The sequence below is a fragment of the Haemorhous mexicanus genome, chromosome 2 (genome assembly GCF_027477595.1).
Source record: "Haemorhous mexicanus isolate bHaeMex1 chromosome 2, bHaeMex1.pri, whole genome shotgun sequence".
NCBI classification, from domain to species: domain Eukaryota; kingdom Metazoa; phylum Chordata; class Aves; order Passeriformes; family Fringillidae; genus Haemorhous; species Haemorhous mexicanus.
Window position 1 is genome coordinate 29,369,969 of NC_082342.1, and position 17,800 is coordinate 29,387,768.

General features: G+C 44.9%; 2 protein-coding genes across 12 annotated transcripts in view; one reads left to right on the forward strand and one right to left on the reverse strand.

Moving 5' to 3' along the window:
- NHLH2 (nescient helix-loop-helix 2) overlaps positions 1–14,559 on the reverse strand; it is a 50,413-nt gene extending 35,854 nt beyond the window's left edge. For 5 of the 10 annotated variants that reach the window (XM_059838072.1, XM_059838070.1, XM_059838071.1 and 2 more), the window contains exons 1-2: positions 13,997–14,558; positions 2,431–2,564 (exon numbers count right to left, since the gene is read on the reverse strand). The gene's annotated coding sequence lies outside the window, so the exon portion shown is untranslated. Of the gene's footprint in view, positions 1–2,430; positions 2,565–13,996 lie in introns of all 10 variants that reach the window. The other 5 variants (XR_009485270.1, XR_009485271.1, XR_009485272.1 and 2 more) reach the window with 4 other exon arrangements.
- The window catches only part of SLC22A15 (solute carrier family 22 member 15), a 40,468-nt gene continuing 36,487 nt past the window's right edge, over positions 13,820–17,800 (forward strand). Inside the window, exons 1-2 of one of the 2 annotated variants that reach the window (XM_059838062.1) lie at positions 13,887–14,026; positions 15,957–16,066. In XM_059838062.1, coding sequence (XP_059694045.1) covers positions 16,055–16,066 — 12 coding nt within the window. In that variant the 5' untranslated portion in view covers positions 13,887–14,026; positions 15,957–16,054. Of the gene's footprint in view, positions 14,027–15,956; positions 16,067–17,800 lie in introns of both variants that reach the window. The other variant, XM_059838061.1, reaches the window with a different exon arrangement.

The following is a 17,800-nucleotide window of genomic DNA, read 5'->3' on the forward strand; positions in this document are numbered from 1 at the left end:
CACTATTGTAAAAGGATCTGAAGATGATCTTGCTTATTAAAAGAGCACAGAAATGTGCCCTAAACCCTATTGATTTCTGACCTTTATCTGACCATAAATGCTGCCCCTCTTGCCCAGCCGTGGGAAACACCTTGAGGAGCAGCATGATTGACCTTCCCTGCTTATCCACCTGACACAGTGCACTTGCATGAGCTTACAGAGGATTCTCTGCACATGACACCACTTCTAGGCCAGAAAGAAATGTCTGTTGTGTATTGTGTGACTCCAGAGTGGCAATTCAGACTTGGGAACTCCTACCTCTGTCTTGCTTTGACAAGCAATATTACAGGGTGAGTGATCCAAAGAGCTTGCTGAGTCTCACACACAGGTCAGTGCCTTTGTTTAAGCATTCAACACACTTCTTCCAACGCCTGGCAAAAGGAATGTGTTTGGAGGTGTAAATGATTTTGACAATTCAAGTGTTGTGTGTTAATACACTGATCAAAACGCTGAGAATTTTCGGGTCAGGGCACATCTGTTCATCTTGGCGATCTTGTTAAGAGGTAAACCCTTATAGCCTGGGAGACACCGAGGAAGCATTGCAGGGTTTCTCTGTCTGGCGGGATTCCTTTCCAGGATTAACTAGTGCTGGATCTTCACCACAGAAAGGTTCCTGTCAGGGCCTTAAGCACTAAACAGAGACCTCAGCAGATGAGTGTTAAACCAAATGGGACTAAAAAGGCCAGAAGCGCCTCCATGCCGTTTCCCAGCTTCAGCACTGATGAATGGCGAAAGCCGACAGCCATTCATCAGCATGGGTAAATGAATGCAAGGAGTTTAGACAATGCTAAAAGAAGGAGCAGAGTCACGGGGCCAATCTGCAGAGCTATTCTTACTCATGTGAGCTCTGGGTCAGTTCCCTGCCTGTGCTGCCGATTTATTAGATAAATCTGGGCACTTCTGAGCTAACGGGAGGTTTCCTGTTGTCTGACAGGAGTTTGGCTTTAAACTGTCATAGCCTTCCCTGCTTAGGAAATATGGATACTTCTGCTCACTAGGGAAGCTCCCTTTCGGCTTGCACCGTCTAGGATGTAACAAAAAGCTAAATCTCCCCGCCTGGGTGCAATGCAGCTTGTCTATCAAGAAATATCCCTGAGAATAAACACTTCTGTTGAGTTGCTGCACTTCATCCCTAACAAAGCAGAACAATTTGCATTACAACTCAGTTGTTTTAGAAGACAATGGGTGAAATCTGGAGCTTGACACTTGGCTTTCACTCAGTCTGTCTTCTGTGGGACTATCGCCAGCTAAAGAAGGCACTGAAGACAGCGTATGATGCAGCAGTACCAACAGTGCATTTTTACAGTGATTGTCCAACGGCTACAGAGTGAGTATGTTTATAAACTAAGGTAAAGCTCAGGGAAATCAGTTGAAATCTTTGCATTGACCTTAAGTAGCTTTTGGATCAGTGATCAAATAAGGAAATGTGCGGGTTCTGGAAAGTCCTAGCATGTAGGCAAGAAGAATACTCTGGTTCCTCCTTGGGGAGGAATGGAGGCACAGAGGTGAAATGGCTTGTCTGGTGCTGCTTGGATAATCTGAGACTGATATTAGGTAAATGCATAGATCTTATAAGTACTGAGCACAGCGTGAAGATGTTCAGTTGATGTGAGAAATGGGATAAACTTCAAAATGAAAATTCAAATTGCTTCAAGAAACTTTTCAATCTAAAAAATCCCAAAGTCTCATATGGATTTGGTATAGCATGAATTAAGGAGATACTTCTTTTAATTGACTCTAAAAAGTTCTCTTGACTATTCTCTCTTCCATTTCTGCCTTTCCCCTCCTTTCGTTCTTTGCAGCTGTTACGTTTTATTTACAGATAACTGGAAATGGAACATAAATAATCCTAACTGGCACTCTAAAGAAATCAGCAATTTATGAGAGTATTTAAAATAGCCTTGCTTTGAGGCATTAATGATGGATGGATGGATGGATGGATGGATGGATGGATGGATGGATGGATGGATGGATGGGGTGGCAAAAGGTACGTTCTGACATGTTTGATGAAAATACCTTAGATTACCTAATCTGGCCCCAGATTTTCCTGGTTTAGAGAAAAACTAAATCCCCAGACCTAAAATCTAGGAACTGACTTCCTCAAGTGTTTTGTAGAAGATTGACCTGCCTCTGATCACAGAGCTCAATTGATTCAATTGACAAGTCTTTATTGACTTTAAAATAGCTGAAAATATAGATGCTTGTCTGAATCATGGAGCGTGGTTCCTTCTTTTGGTATTAGAAATATAACTTAACTGATCATATATAATGTAACTGGTAATGTAATTTAAGTGGTCATGATAAGCCAGAAAATGACAGAGGAGAACACAGGACTCTGGTCAGATGACTAAAGTTACAGCACATTTTGAAGAAGGGGGTGTTGCATTTTACCTCAAGTGTTGCATTTCCTTTCCTGGGAGGTGTTTCATCCATGCTGGCTGATTGTTAGTTTTCCTGTCCTCCCCATGGGCAGATCTGTGGTTCTCACCTCTTGACTATTTGCTTGTAGGTTTAGCAGTGCATCTCTGCCAGAAAAAAAAACCCGTCTCAATTTCCATTTTCGCTTTTTCTCTTTCAGTCTACATAGACATAGATGTAACTTTTCTCACTTAGCTTCCTTCTGTTGATTTCTTTATTAGCAAGTATTAAACTATAGAGAAGTTTGTATTGAAGTCCATATGGCACATACGATAAAGTTGTTTCAAGTGGCACTGTGGACTAATCACTTCCCAACTGTTCTCCACTCACGAAGAGCAAAATCAGCTCTGCCTGTATTCTTAGCAAATCTCTCCTTGCTTTTATTGGCAATGCTTCTGTTTTGGCAGCAACCTGTCAAGTTTAGAGCTGGCAACCACAGTTTTTTCGCATTCTCAGATGGAACGTAGGCAACATGTTTTCTATGAAAACATCCTTCCTTCTCTTCATTAGTGCTTCCAACATTATTGTTCTCAGTACAGAAAGCAAACATTGGTAGCTTTCCCTCTCCCAACACTGTAACTTGAATGGAACAGGGCTGAACTGACATGAAGTTTTTGACTGAGAAAAAAATGTTCAGTGAAGAAACAACAATCAAAGTCCTGCTTAGCCAGGCCAGAATGGCTGAGTCTGGTATGCAAGTGCATATCAAGTCTAAGAGTTGTAAGCTGGCTTTGGATGAACTGCCAGGTCTACACTGTGCCATGCAGAGATACTCGATTCAGAGTACTGGAAATGTTACGGTGTGTTAGCTTCACTGCACCATGTTCCATTCATGTCCCATGCATCTCTTTCAGCTCCTCAAACTGATCCTTAGAAACACATTTCACAGGAAGCAAATCAAGTCAAGTCCAAGAAGTCGGGTTTCTTTTTCCACTTGGTATAAAAATGTGGCACACATCTGAAGCATGAACAGGATCAGGATACTCTTTGACTGAGAAATGAGCTTGTCCCTACAATCTTTGTTTAAAACCCATCTAGCCCCCTGTGCATCTCACAAATTATTTAAAGTCAAAATCCCGGTAGGTACTTTATTTTATTCTCCTAGAGACCTGTTGTCCTAATGTGTCTACAGTTACTGAGAGTTTTCTACCTTTGGTCCCCTTCTTGCAGGAAGGTTGCTAGCCCAGTCTCTGCAAAAAGACCTGGGATAGTGGCAGTCCACTTCACAGCTGTATCTGGAAAAAGATCTCATAACATCTTCCAGCACTGCTGCTGACTCCCTGTGCATCTCACAGAGCTTACAAAAATCAGCTTTGCTTATGGCCTCCATTTCCCTAAGACTCCTAAAACTGACTTTTGAATTCTTGCTCCACTCTAGCTCCTAGGACATCTGGTAATTTAGGGTGGGATTCAGTTCCCCATACTCACACATGAGGATTTGAAAAATAAACTGGGAGGCAGTAAGGAAGTTTATCTCTGCTGAGAAGCTCAGAGCACTTTCTCTTGCCCACCCTGGGGTTAGGATGGATATCCCAGCCTCACTGAAGAGTAACGCAGCTGTTCACACTTGTGCTTCCTTTATCCCTCCAAATGGAGCCTTTGCCCCCTCGACACAACGCACTTCAGTGACTGCAATCATTAAAGGCGTTGGAAATAGGGTTTGAGACTTATGCAAACTCCTGCCTCAGGTGTCATGACCAACGAACCGATCAAAAATGCCAGCTCCTCTTAGGACGCCATCCCTGAATTCATACCCCACGGCAGATCTGTCACACAGTAGCCAAACATGTTAATACAGCTGAAGCCTTTAGGTACACTTGTACCCTCAAAACTCAGTGGAGTTGCTGTCATTCTCCAACTGTTCAGTGGCCTAGATGAAATTAGTTAGAAGTCTAAATGCAGCAGCTAATAAAGACACTGTATTTCCACCTCAGAAAAAGCACCACCTCCCTTCGCTACCAGATGTCCTCCATGGCAGTTTGAGTCAATGAGGAGCTAAGTGATGGAGAATGAACCCAGTCTCCAAGAGGAGGCCTCAGGCCCCGAATGCCAGTAGTGGAAATTGAAGAAGGGAAGTTCTCTGTTGCTGCTCCCTGCTGGGGCTTGGAGTTGATGTCAGTTCCTACTGATGCTGTTTGTCACCAGAATCTAATATAGCTGCTTGTGTGAACTGTCCCCTGCTCAGGAAACTTCTTTCCTTGGCTCCACACAGGTGTCCTGGAGATCAGTCTGGCGGGTGGATTAGCAGAACAATCCCATCAAGAATTGCAGGGTCTGAGGCCATCTGACGAGTAAAGCTTGTGCATAACCAGATTTTGGGGAGAAGAAATGTGTATCCTACCCTATCTGCATGCTTGTTACTACCAGAAAGAATTAGACTGGGAGACCAAACTCAGCTGTTCTCACAGTCCAGAACTCCCACAGAAGGAAGAAATCAAGCAGGAACATTGTCTGCGACCTCTTCTGAGAAGTCTGTACATACAAAGGCTCTGCATAGCTTGAATTCAGCACCACCTTTGACAGCAAAAGTGCTCTCCTTCACTTTTACTTATATAAAGTGCTTGTACTTCATTTATAACAACAGTCCTAAATCAGATTGCTCCAAATGGCCAGCTTTGGACTGAAAGAAGTACTTTGGAAGCTGGTTACAGAAAATCGCACATCTGAGAACCTTTTATGCACTTTCTCCCTCCCTGCATTTCCAGCTGAGGAGCTTTCCCAGGTAATCCTTTCTCTGTGCACTGTCCCAAAAGAATAGCAGATGTAACAAAGTAGACAATCTCAGAGAGCTGGGGCTGTTCAGCCTGGAGAGGAAAACGCTTTGGGGAGACCTTAGAGTATCTTCCAGTACCTGATGAATGGGGCCTAAAAGAGAGCTGGAGAGGGACTTTTCACAAGGGCATGTAGTGAAAAGCCAAGGGAGAATAGCTTTAGACTGAAAGAAAGGAGATTTAGATTGGATATTAGGAAGAAATTCTTTACTCTTGGGATGGTGAGGCACAGGAACAGCTTGCCCAGAGAAGATGTGGATGCCCCATCCCTGGAAGTTTTCAAGGCCGGGTTGGGTGAAGCTCTGAGCACCCTGGTCTAGTGGAAGACCATGGTGAGGGAGTTTGGAACTAGGTAGTCTCTAAGGTCCTTTTCCACCCAAATCATTCTATGATTCTGTGAAAGTTTACAGAACTACAAGTGGCATGGAAGATGCAAAATCTCCTCCAATTTCACCAAATGAAGAACAAGGCATTGCCAGGTGGCGGGTGTCAGGAAAACAACAGGAGGTCCTCTTTCAAAGAACATGCAATTACATGGTGTAAATCCTTGCTACAAGACACAGTGAACAAAAGAGTAGGCACGACTTTCAAAAGGGACTGGACAATGGAAGAGAACCTATCCAGACCTACTAGGCATGAAGGCATCAGCTATGGCTGAACCAGCCACACATTGCAAGAAAACTGGGAAAGGGGCCTGGGAAATCTTGGGGTAAACTTTCTACCTTCCCTAAAGTCTTCCCTTGGTATCTGCAACTCGTCAGTGGTAGAGACAGGACTGATCTTTGTTGAGACACACTACAGCTGCTTCTATATGAGGTGCCTACTAATGACACTGGCAAGGGTCTACAGGATTAGTCAGGTCTTAAAAGGAACTCATTTCCAAGTCAGACAGCCCACCCAGGCCAGCATAGGCTTTCCCTGTGGCCAGAAGACACTCACAGGAACTGAAGTGCAGGCATTCATGGCCTTTGACTCTGGGTTGAGGAAGACATCCAAACCACCCCCATAGAACTGTATAACAACTTTTACTGAAATCCACCCAGAACAGCAACATGATGTTTTGGAGAGGCATCCACATTTCCAGCAGACTTCCAGAGTACAGAAACTGTCCTGGAATGAATGCAGCAGAGTCACCAGGTTTGTTCAGGGAATCACCCACAATTTTACACGATATAAATACTAGTGGAAATAAGATCTCCCTTTCCTTTATCAGACAAATCCAGAAAGACCAGAAATGTGGTTGCCTCTTGCTGAATGTATTTTGAATTCCTCTAGAACATGTTGATTCAGAAGATCATGTGTTTTTAATGTGGATAAATCCTTCTCTCTTTGGAGGACAAGGATGACTCTCAGATTTTAGCATCATCCAAATTTTCTAAAAAGTCTTTGAGTTTGCTGCATAAGACTTGGATTCTACCATTTCAGTTTTCTAAAAGGATTTCTCCCATTCAGCCTACACTAACTCAAGACAAAATTGCTTTTGTGCAGTGGCCCAGAGACTTAAAAATGTATAAAACTGCCACATGCATTTACCTTCAGGAATTCAGCTATGTGATTTAGAGTTGGGAAGGGTTTCATTCTGCCCTTCTCCTAGGTTTTGCCAACATAAACAAATTTTGCAGCTACTCTGTACCTGTTATGGCAATTTAAAACACCCCAGCAGTCTGGAAAACATGACCATCGTGGCCAAGAGACAATATACTTGTAAGACTGGTACTTATTGCCATGCTGTGGAAGTCAACCCTTTGTAGAGCAGCTGCTGCTCTCACCTCTGGTAGAAAAATGATCTTTGGCTTTTGTTGTATATCATAGCTCCATGGTGGAATAGTGCAATGTAGTGATGGGCACAGTGACTAATAGTCATAGCAATTAAGAACTAGATCTTTACAAGTCTGAATGGCAAATTTGCCTATCTTTTGCCAGAAACATCCGACGAGACCGCTTTCATATTCTGTCAAAGATTAATCCAGGCTACAGCATCCAACCCCAGATTTCAGCCGTGCCTTATTTAAATAGCACATTTAAGCAGCAAGATGTGCAAGTTGCTGTCATGCCCTATGCTGCAGGAGACACGCCAAGAGGGCTGATGCTCGAGTGCCGCCCTGCATAAGCGGCTTGCAGGGAACTAATTAGCAGCGCTGCAAAGCCCCGCGCAGCGCAGCGCGGCCCCTCCGCCGCTCCGCCCGGCGCGGCAGCGCTCGGCCGCCCCCTGCGGGCCCCCGCCGGCGCCGCAGCCGCTCTTTGTTCCCGGCGCGCAGGGAACCTCCGCCAGCTGGTCATTTATTGATGGGTTTTGTCCCGTCCTGAAAAGAGATTTAGGCATCTTCCTCGGCTCCTGCCTTCTGTTAGGTGGAAGGGTTCCGCCCTCCCGTTTGTTCCACCCGCGTCGGGCCAGAGTTGGGGGTCAGGAGGGAGCCTCTGACCACAGAGGGGCTCGCTTTTTTTTTTGCCTTCTTCCCACCCTGCTCTTTCATCCTAAGTGCCAATTGCTGAGGGTGCCGAGCAGAAACATGAGAAACGTGGCACCAGGGTAGGTTTAGAGTGGATATTAGGAAAAATTTCTTCACTGGAAGGGCGGTCAGGCATTGCAACTGCCTGCACAGGGACCTGGAAGTGTTCAAAACCAACTAGAAGTGGCACTTAGGGACACAGCCTTGTGGTGAAGATGGTGGTGCTGGGCTTATGGTTGGACTCAATGATCTTAGAAGTCTTTTCCAACCTTAACAATTCTATGATGCTATGAAACTGTGTCCTGTGTGTCTTTTTTTAACCCATAAATGAACTGTGATATCAGAACACAAGGTTGACTTGAAACCTCCTTTTTCCTTGGGTAGCAAGGGAAGCACCTGGGATTATCTTTTTCCACTGCCTAGCTGCATAAGTTTCAAAAGAGTTGTTTGCTGCGAAACCCAGATTGCATTACTGTCCCTTCCTGGTATTTTTGAGTGAGGGTCTTCTCTTCCCGACATCTTTTGTAGATGCTCTACAAGATCACTTTGAGAACTACAGTTCTTTGGAGAAACAAAGTCCACAAGACCTCTGTGACTCTGGAACCCTCCCAAATCTTTCAGCTGGAGAAATGCCCTACTACTACGGATAAAAAACCTCTTTGTGGAATTCTGTTTATTCACATAATGAGTATCCCCCACCTCCCGTGTCTAGAGCTAAATATATAGAATCCCATTATCCATGCATGCTTCTCCTGTTTCGTGTGGAAGCCTAAGACACATCTACATGGTTCTTTAGATCATACTTTGGATAGCCCTAAGCCAGTGCCAGCCAGAGCCTGGCAGTCCATGTAACACAGTCTGTGCCTGCCCATCAGGTCCAACAAGCAGGTCCTCATCAGACTTTCCATGGTGCTGCCACAGTGCCACATGGTGCTGCTCCTAGGTCTCCAAACTTCTGATAATTTTGACTATGAGCTTCTACCTTATACTCAGCAACACTTGCCTGGTGTCTGGCTGTCTTTACACCTTCCTTTTTGAGGGGTGCTCCTAAATTATCACACTTCTTTTTTAAGAGCAGGACAAGAACAAAAGCCTTATTTTTTCAGCTTGGAGTTACTGTTGAAAGATAAGTTACTCCTGTGATAATCTGCAGCAGAGATGATTAAGAAATTTAATGGGGGGGGGGGTCAAACATACTGAGCAGAATACCAATACTGCACTACATGGCACATCTGTGATAGAAATAGCTGCTGGAATCTATGAGATTATCCTTACTTTTTGCATTTTGAGGGAATTGTGAAAAAGCTATCACTTGCTGAATGCCCTCTGCCTCCAAATCCAGAGTGTTGTTGCCTCTGCCAGACAAACCACCTGTAAATGCTTACTTCTGTGGGATCTTCATCAGTCTCCAGAGCGAGGCATGGTCCAAACAAGTCTTTTGCATGCTGGTGATATGGCAGAGAATGAATGGTGTAAATGTCAAGATTATGAGCAGTACTGCAGCCAAATGATGACTGCTTGGAAAGAAAAGAACCTACAGAGAACCTATGGGTTCTCTCAAAGGCAGTGTGCCTCAACTGCTCAAGAGAGCCATTTAGAGGTACAGGCATTCACCCTTATGCTCAACATTGTTATCTCTGAGCCAGTCAGTGCTGGGAGGCCACAGAGGCCAATCCTGCTTCTTAAGAGTACCCTATTTTTTTTTCTTTTTTATATCTAAGATTTTACTATGTTTAAGCACAGAGGCGTGCTTCATAAACTCCTTTGCTCAACCTGAAACCCCTGTCAAACCTGAAATCCCCTTTTGTGATGAAAGCAGAGTTCCCACCCCAGGATGGACACTGTGGGCAATGTCTAAGTGATGGGAAACTAAGCAGGATTTACAGAGGCTTCTGGCCAAGAAGGTGTTGGTCACAGATGTACACTTTGGGGCATACATGATATGCGAGCAAGCTCAGATTTCTCAGGAACATGAACTGGATCTGTTTCGCAACAGACAACTGTCCATCTAGGAAGGGACAGGGAATCAGCTTTTAACATCATTCACAGTTCAGACAGAAATTCAGTATCCCCAAGCCTCATCTAAAATTGAAAAGTGCCTCCAAAGGAATTGTTTGTTGCTTTGTTTGCAAAAAGTGCAAACAACACATCAGAGAAGCAAAAATGCCTTGGTGGATTGTTTGGCTGCACACTTAGTCAGGGTATATTGTAATGAGCCATATGCTAGCTTTGCATAGTATTATGGGGTAAGCCAGCTGCAACGAGCAGCTGATTAGTCTGGTTGGAAGAAAAATCTTCATTTTCTGTAACAGGGGGCCAGCAAAGGCAAGCATTCTGGCAGATACTGTCAACCCTCTGACTGCTCCTGTCATCGTGCTGTGGACCGGATGAAGTTAAGAGATCAAGAGAATCTCTGCTTTATTTTCATCCTAAAAGAAGGACCCCTTTCTTAGCTCTGGACTTGTTTAATAGTAACAGGTTTTATGAAACACAACCCTTCTATATTCTCGTGGAAGACATTTCCACCACTCTTCCACAGCTGCCATTCTCACTGCCACAGTCAGAGCTCAGTCTTTTGCCATTCAATGTTCAGCATTCAGCACAGCTGATGTGGTAGAAGCCTCCTGTGAGGTGGGGGGTGGAGGCCATGAGGAGATGGGAATCTGATGAAGAGCAAGATCACAAAAGTGGCAACAGGACTGCAAATGTCCTTTCTGGCCCAAATTCTGTCTCTTGCTGTGGCCAAAAGCTAATGCCTACACAGGAGTATCACAAGAGAAGGTACATATTTCCTTCAGATATCTGCTTTGAACAATTTGTCTCCTGGGGACTTTTCAGAGTCAGAGATGTTTCCTTTTTTAGATAAACCTCAGAAGAATTTTGTACTGTTTAGTACTTGTTGATCCTTCACTTGAACCCACTTATCTTCTGTCATCTACAGCAGCCTGGCTACAGAGTTTCATATCTAACTCGCACTATCCACTCATGGATGACCTGAAACTTCCTCCATCAGGAACTTCTTTAGATCTCATCTGTGCCAACTGCTGAATCAACAATTTGTGTGGAACCTTTGAATGGCTAAGCAATCCCCAGTCAGAAGGTGGGAACATCAGAAGTTCTTTTAAGGTCTTTTTGAAAACTACTATTGCTTGTGTTTCCAAAGAAAAATTACTGGCCATTATCAGAATCTACTACAAATGACTATAGCAAATCTGGAAATACAACATCAGTAAACCAGAATGAGTTTTTAGCTCTAAAACTCTGATTTTACTTTTTTTTTTAAATTTTAAATTTTTGTTTGTTTGTTTCCCAGAGAGGAACACAGCTTAGGGTTATCCCTTTGCATTTACATATATCTAGCACTTTGAATGCTCTGGGTCATCATTACATACAGACAGAAAAGAGCAGAACATATCTGGAACGATTATTTCAGAAAGGCTGAAAAAGAAGCCAAGCCGCTGTCTCAGTTTTGGGTTTCCCAGATGCATTTGATGTGTAAGGATCTAATGGCAACAAACCCATGAAGCAGTAGTAACAGAGAGAGGGTTGGGAGCAATGTGGAAAAACCTAGAGGGCACCACATTTATGGCTGAGTAAGAAGCCTGATTTGCTCTCATTAAAAGAAAAATTCCCCACAGACAGGATTATTAAGAGTATTCTTATTTGACATGGTTATTAATGAGGAGGAGGAGGGAGCAAATTGTACATTAATGAACTTCACAGACAATAATTCCCTGGGAAGATCTGAGGGCTCCAGCAAGGGCAGATAAAAGGTGAATTGGATTGCAGTGCTATTGTTGACTGAAACCTCTAAACATTGCATCCAATCCTCTCCAAAACCACTGGCCTCATGGAACAGTGTCCTATCATTGCCAGTGAGTTTTCTTTAACTTGTCCCCATTGCTTCTTGTCCTGTTGGAAGGCAGCACTGAGAAGAGCCTGGGCTCCTCCTCTTCATTCCTTTCCATCAGGTTATTTACACACATTGTGAAGTTCTTCTCTGAGCCTTCTTGGATTTAGGCTAGACTGTCCCAGCTCTTAGCCTTTCCTCTCATGACAGATGCTCCAGTCCCTTAATCACCTTCATGGCTCTTTGCTGGACTCAGTTTGGAAAGCAGCAGCACAAGAGGAGACAGCTCCCCAACAGCTGTTTTCCCCAGGCACAGGGCATTGTTGCACAGTGTTGATATGTGTAAGGCCAACGCTGTAACTTCCCTATGGTCGGGACTGGAAGCTGAATCAGAGGTGCTGTCTCAGCAGAGGCATGGCAGGAGCAGAGCAGAGGCATCATCTGGAAGGCAGCACCCCATGGAGGGGAATACAGAAAGCTGACAGTTCTTAATTGCTGCCCACATAGCAGGCAGAGCCTGGAGCTTGGGCGACTGTAAACAAGCAGGGAGCATAGGGAGGAAAACCCCCAGGCAGGAGTGCTGGAGGTCCCAAGTCAGACAGAGATGAGAAGTGCCTGGGGAATGCAGGGTGCACACAGCAATTCGGGGGGCAGTACAATCCTGACAGGGAGATGCGTACCACCTCCTTCCCTGGGTCTGTTCACCTTGGCTCAAGAGTCAGGGAAGAGCTGAGTGTTGATGGTAAAGCTCCCTCCTGGACAAGCTAGAATAAAGCTGTGGTTGCCACAAAGTGTGACTGGGAAGGATGGGAAGGATGCGGGGGAGATGAGTGCAGAACTCCCAAACACAAGGACATGTCCTCCACATCTTAGCCGAGGATTAAAATGAGACAAGTGCAGTTGAGTGAACAGCAGAAAGGTCCTGACATTTCAGAAATCCTTTGCTGTTTTGCCTTTAATCAATCTCTACTAAGCCTCAAATATGAAAAGAAGTGCTTAGGGCAAAGGTGAATTTCATTTTAAGAGTAAATTGCTTTGATGATTGTCGATTTGCCAAGATTTTTTCAGCACAGAAATGGTATTATTTCCCAGACTCTTGGCATGGTCCTAAAGGTCACAGCTCATGACAACTCTCTTCCTTTCTATTGTTCATACAATAAAAGCTACAAGCATAAAGATGTTGCTGCTGTGTCTCAGTACTGCTAGGTAAAAAAAGTCTCAACAATGTAAGCTGTTTCGTGTTCCGGGAGCTTTATTGTAAAGGTGTAATGAAAATGGACCATGAAAAGATCATTGCCATTTTGCAAGATGCCTATTTCACTTTTATTTATCTCCCTTCCCTTCTCTATGCAGTAGAGTTCATCCTCCTTCCCAACCCAGTCCCATTACTTCTAAGCGAGAACTTCTACCCCGTGTAGGCTCACAAAAGTTTTTTCATAAAATACACTGCAGCTACAGTTTTGTGGAAACTGGTGTAACGGAGACAGGCATGTCCTCACCAGGCATTAAATCAAGAACAGCAAGATTTGTGTGAGCGCCGAACTGACCCCTAGTGGCATCTACACAATAGCCTTATGTCAGCATGTCAGATTCGGTTGTTTGGGGTTTTTTTCCTAATTATCGGCAGGTAGGCCATGAAGTATCATTACAGAGCATTCCACAGCTGAGGTGTGTCAGCATTTTGGGGTTCGCTGTGACCTGACAGAACTTAAGCAGCGTGCACTCTGTGGGTACAGCTTCCCACGGTGCAAACCCGCTGAGCCCACACTGTGACTCCGCTGTGCTTTGCTGCATGAAACTGGACGGCTGGAGCCCAGCTGCAGCGTGGACACTGCCACAAAACCGGGAACACCTCGCCACCATGGATCCAGTGCAGCCTTCTCGCCCAGTCCGTAGGGCCAGCGTGCGGCCCTGGCCTAATCAAGGGTGCAGAGGCAACACCTCTGCGCCCTTTTCCCTTCCCAAGAGCTGCGCCCAGATGTGACTGCAGGAGGCACATCCTCGCAGTTCCGAGCTCACTGTGGGGGCCCGGCCCGAGGCCCCTGGGCGCCGTCTCCCCGACGGCTCCCGCACAGCCGCTGCCCCCGCCCGCCGCCCCTCACGCCCCCAGCCCCAACCGCTGAACCCCGGCCCGCGCGCCTGCGCTGAGGCCGCGCGCGTTTCCGCTTCCCCGCCGGGCGCCCGGGAAGGAGGGAGGCGGCCGCATCCCGGCTGCTCTCCCCGGAGCCTGCGCATGAGCATCGCATCGCGCCTGCCGCCCTTCCCTCCTTTCCCTCCTTTCCCTCCTCCTCCTCCCTCTCCTTCTGCTCCAGCTCCGCGAGGGCCCGGCCGCCGCTCCGCGCTCCGCCCCGCCCCGGGAATGCGCTGCACGGCGGCCGCTCGTAGGAGCTGCGCGGCGGGCGGGGAGCGGGATGGAGGTGGAGGAGGCATTCCCGCTGGTGGGGCAGATGGGCCCTTACCAGGTGTACCTGTGCGTCCTGCTGGCCGTGCTCCTCCAGGTGAGAGGCCGCCCTTCCCGCCGCTCCTGTCCCGAGGGGGAAGCAGTGCCGGGAGGGGGATGCTCTGGGTGCGGTGGACAGCTGTTCCCAAAGTATTGGGTGGATATCCGTGCGGGGAGTGCTGCGAAGGCTGGTGTGGGAGGGCTTCTTCTGAGGACTGCTGGTGGCACTAACACGTCTTCCCCTCTGGGTCTGTCCTGCAGCAGCGTGCTGCGCTCCTGGGACACAGGTGACCTCTGCCCAAAGGCAGCGCTCAGTTCTGCAGAGTGAATTTGGGGCAAGCAGCTGATGCTCTCTGCGCCGCATTTCCTGGGCGGTTACACCTTGTGCCACTCGTGGAGCACATTAGGAATTAGGAGCTGGTCAGGTGAAGGGCTGGCTGAGGTTAAACGGAGGTTTCCGTGACCTGGACTGGAAGACGTGGATTTCTGTAAGAGGCACTGCTGGGAGTCGTGCTTGCAACCTGGAGTGAATGGGCTAGAGTGGGAATTTCAAGGTTGCATGTGGCTTGATTGTCACTGATAAAGTGACAGGTGGCCACTGATACCTCTGTGTGCAGAAGCTCTAGTGTAACCAGCTGACAGGTGATGATTGCTTATGGTATTTTGATTTGCCCCAACTTAACTCTCAGAGTACAGAGTAAAGGGCCTCTCCATTAGGTATTGGATGAGGCACTGCATTTTGGGGTAGTCAGGTTTGTGAGATACAAAGCTGGAACTAAAGTTTCGTGATAAAAGTGGAGTCCAGAATAACAGTAGAGTGATAGAAGAGAACACTCTTCTAGTGCTCTAGAAGAGACAGGTTCTCTGCAGAGAGAGTTTCAGAGCCTGCATGTACAAGTGATGTGCTCTGCAGCCATGTTTGTCACCTTTCAGTTTTGCTTCATCTTTGTGCATTTTCCTGTGAGGACAGGGAAGGAAGACAAGAATAATACATGTACTGTCACAGTCAGGCATAGAACTGAAGAATGGTTTGAATCTGACAGAATTCTGGTTTACCCCATGTTAGCATCAAAAACTTTATTGTCATGAATTCAGCTAGGCTGACAAGTGCTGGGTTACTTCCACTGTGGAAATTTAATAGTTGCAGGAAGAAGAAGGGATCGTAAATGTCCTCCCTTCTGCTGACTCGTATTTTGTACTAATCAAGAACTTCAGTCATGAGCTGTGAGACTGAAGATGTCTTTTTGTGGCAACCCCTACTTCCCCTAGACTGACCAAAATATTAAGAAGTTTTATGAGATGACCAAAGAAGGTTAAGATGCCCAGTCCTGTTGGATGGGAGCTCTATACTTGGTTGCAAAGTTTTGATGAAGCTTTGTAGGTTTCTATTTCCTTGTACTGGCTTTTTTTTTTTCTTTCATTTATACAGATTTAGCTGATTAATTCCTTAAAATTAGACATTGCTTATTCTGCTGGCCAGCTGGCTAGAAAATGTGTATGTTCACTGAAGATTAAGAATTAAGGAAGCAATAGTTACTTCTTCTTCCAGTGCTGATCATGTTCTGGAATGAACTGAAAACCATGACAAGTGTTCTGTGTTTCCAAAATTTTTAGTATGGGTCATCTGTTCCGTAATGTTTGTGTTCATTTGTTTTGTTTTTAATGGATTAACTTGCCTTTCTCATGGGAGAAGTAAACAGAAGAGTCTTTGCAAATCCTGGAACTAATTCAGAATAAATAAAGAAGGATAGCAGGTTTGCAGGTCTGCTTTTTTCTTCTCATGTTATCTTTAATTTTTGAACTGTACCAATGAGTATCATCCTCTGACTCGTAGGCTTTCTTTACTTCAGATCATGCAGGCACAGGAGTCTGTAAGGAGTTTAGATGTGAAGCTTGTTGTCTATCAGTTCATGAGTAGATTTGGACTTATTCACCTGGTTCCTGCTTGGGTGGTTGATTGCTCTTTGTGTTCCTTTATTGGTGCCAAGTTACATAATGTGTCACTGGGAAGTGCGGGAGCAAGACTGAAGGCAGGTTCCATGACTGGTGTTAATCTTTTGTCTGGTTTATCATCAGCCCTTGGAGGATGGACCCAAAGGTAAGTAAGGTATCTTGTGTGTGTGATGTAGAATGTAGATCTAGGAAATCGTGGGCTCCTGTAGTGGATTAGATGCAGCATATGGCAGCAGAATGAGAATTCCTGTAGTTTGTATCAATGGCTGTGCCATGATTGTTTCATTTTCTTGCTAGTTTCCCTGTCCCTTTCCACGTGCTCTCTCAGCTGGCCTATATTTTTATGTTGGCCTCTTGATTTAAAAAATATTTCTACATTCTTAAAGGTAAGAATACCCAATGTGTGAAAATATTTGTCTGCTGTGTCAAGTCCCTTCATCTTTGTAGCCAATGTCAAGAGTTTAGACTCTGTGCTTTCCCTTCCCAGTAAGATTCCCAGCAGGTGCGCTTGCTTTCCTTGTAGGCTTTTATGCTTTTTCATCTCTGCATGTTATTAATCTCTTTGAGTTACATACTTTGTAAGTATTTTCCTTCATTTTAGTGGGGTTTTTTTTAATATAAATTTCTACAGTAAGCTACTCCCACCAGGTAGCCTTAGTGATATACCAGTGTATCTGGTCTCTGAATTTTAATTACAGACATAGTTTAGTTCATAGAACTTCTTTGAGTCAAGCTCTACCAAACACTTCTGTCTGTAGGGGTGAGACTTTCCACATAAGTCAGTTTTCAGGTGAGCTTGAGTGAACTGGTACTTGATATGTGGAATGAGCTTACTGACATTCTGGCAAAAACCTCCAGGTTGCTTCTAATCAGAAAAATGTTTTTCTATGTTATCAGTGGAAAACTAGATTAAGCATGAGTCTTGTGGGCTCCTCTTTTCATCTTCCCTGATTTCTATTATCCTCTGCTACCTGCTGCTGTTACTCATTAACCTGCTGAGCTGTTATTATATCAAGGTATGTCTGGCTTATTCACTACCAAGCTAATAGGAATTTGGAAGTTTTTTGGTGTATTCTATAGCAATAGTTGCTAACTTTATAATGGACTGACAACAGCTGACTGACAATAGACAAATGTTTTTCCAGATAACATGGAATTACAGAAAGACCAGACTTACCTGAAGAATGTGAAGATTGACTAATGATGTGAAATTAAGCCTGGATTAGTCTTACTAATTACTAGCATTTCTAGTATATCTTTAAGAAAGTGAAGAAGAAACAAAGGGAGCTGATAACTCTTAAAATACTTAGGAATTTGTTTTGAGCTTAAAGTAAGTACTTCATACCTGTTGATTACTGGAAAGGTTGTCGCAATGTTCGGAAGAAATTATACTGAAGTATTATTAAAGAATAGTCTTTTGGTGTTGGTTTAGTGTGTGTAGCAACGTGAGACAAAATCCCACACCATGATCAGATGCTTGAGAGCACACAAACAATACTTAAAAAATAAAAAGTTTCTTTGTCTCTTGTTGTTCAGCATATCTGGTTGAACGAGTCTGGCCTGCGCCGGTGAATCGGATCTACAGGATTGCCCAAGCCCAAACAGAATGGAAATGTGCTCTTACTGTATCTCTACTCAAAGGCTTTAAAAAAATGTTAACATTCAGAAGGGAGTTCTTGTTTGCACAGCTGAAAAAGGCTTTGCCTGAAGTTGAGTAATGTGCTTTGCACAGTGATATGGATAATTACCAAGGGTCACTCTTCCCATCCATCTTGGGAACTCCTTACTAACTGAAGGGAGGATGTAAAAACAGTTAAGATAGTTACATCAAATTGCTTGAATGATACCTTTGCCTAAAACTGTTTGTGATGCAGTGAAG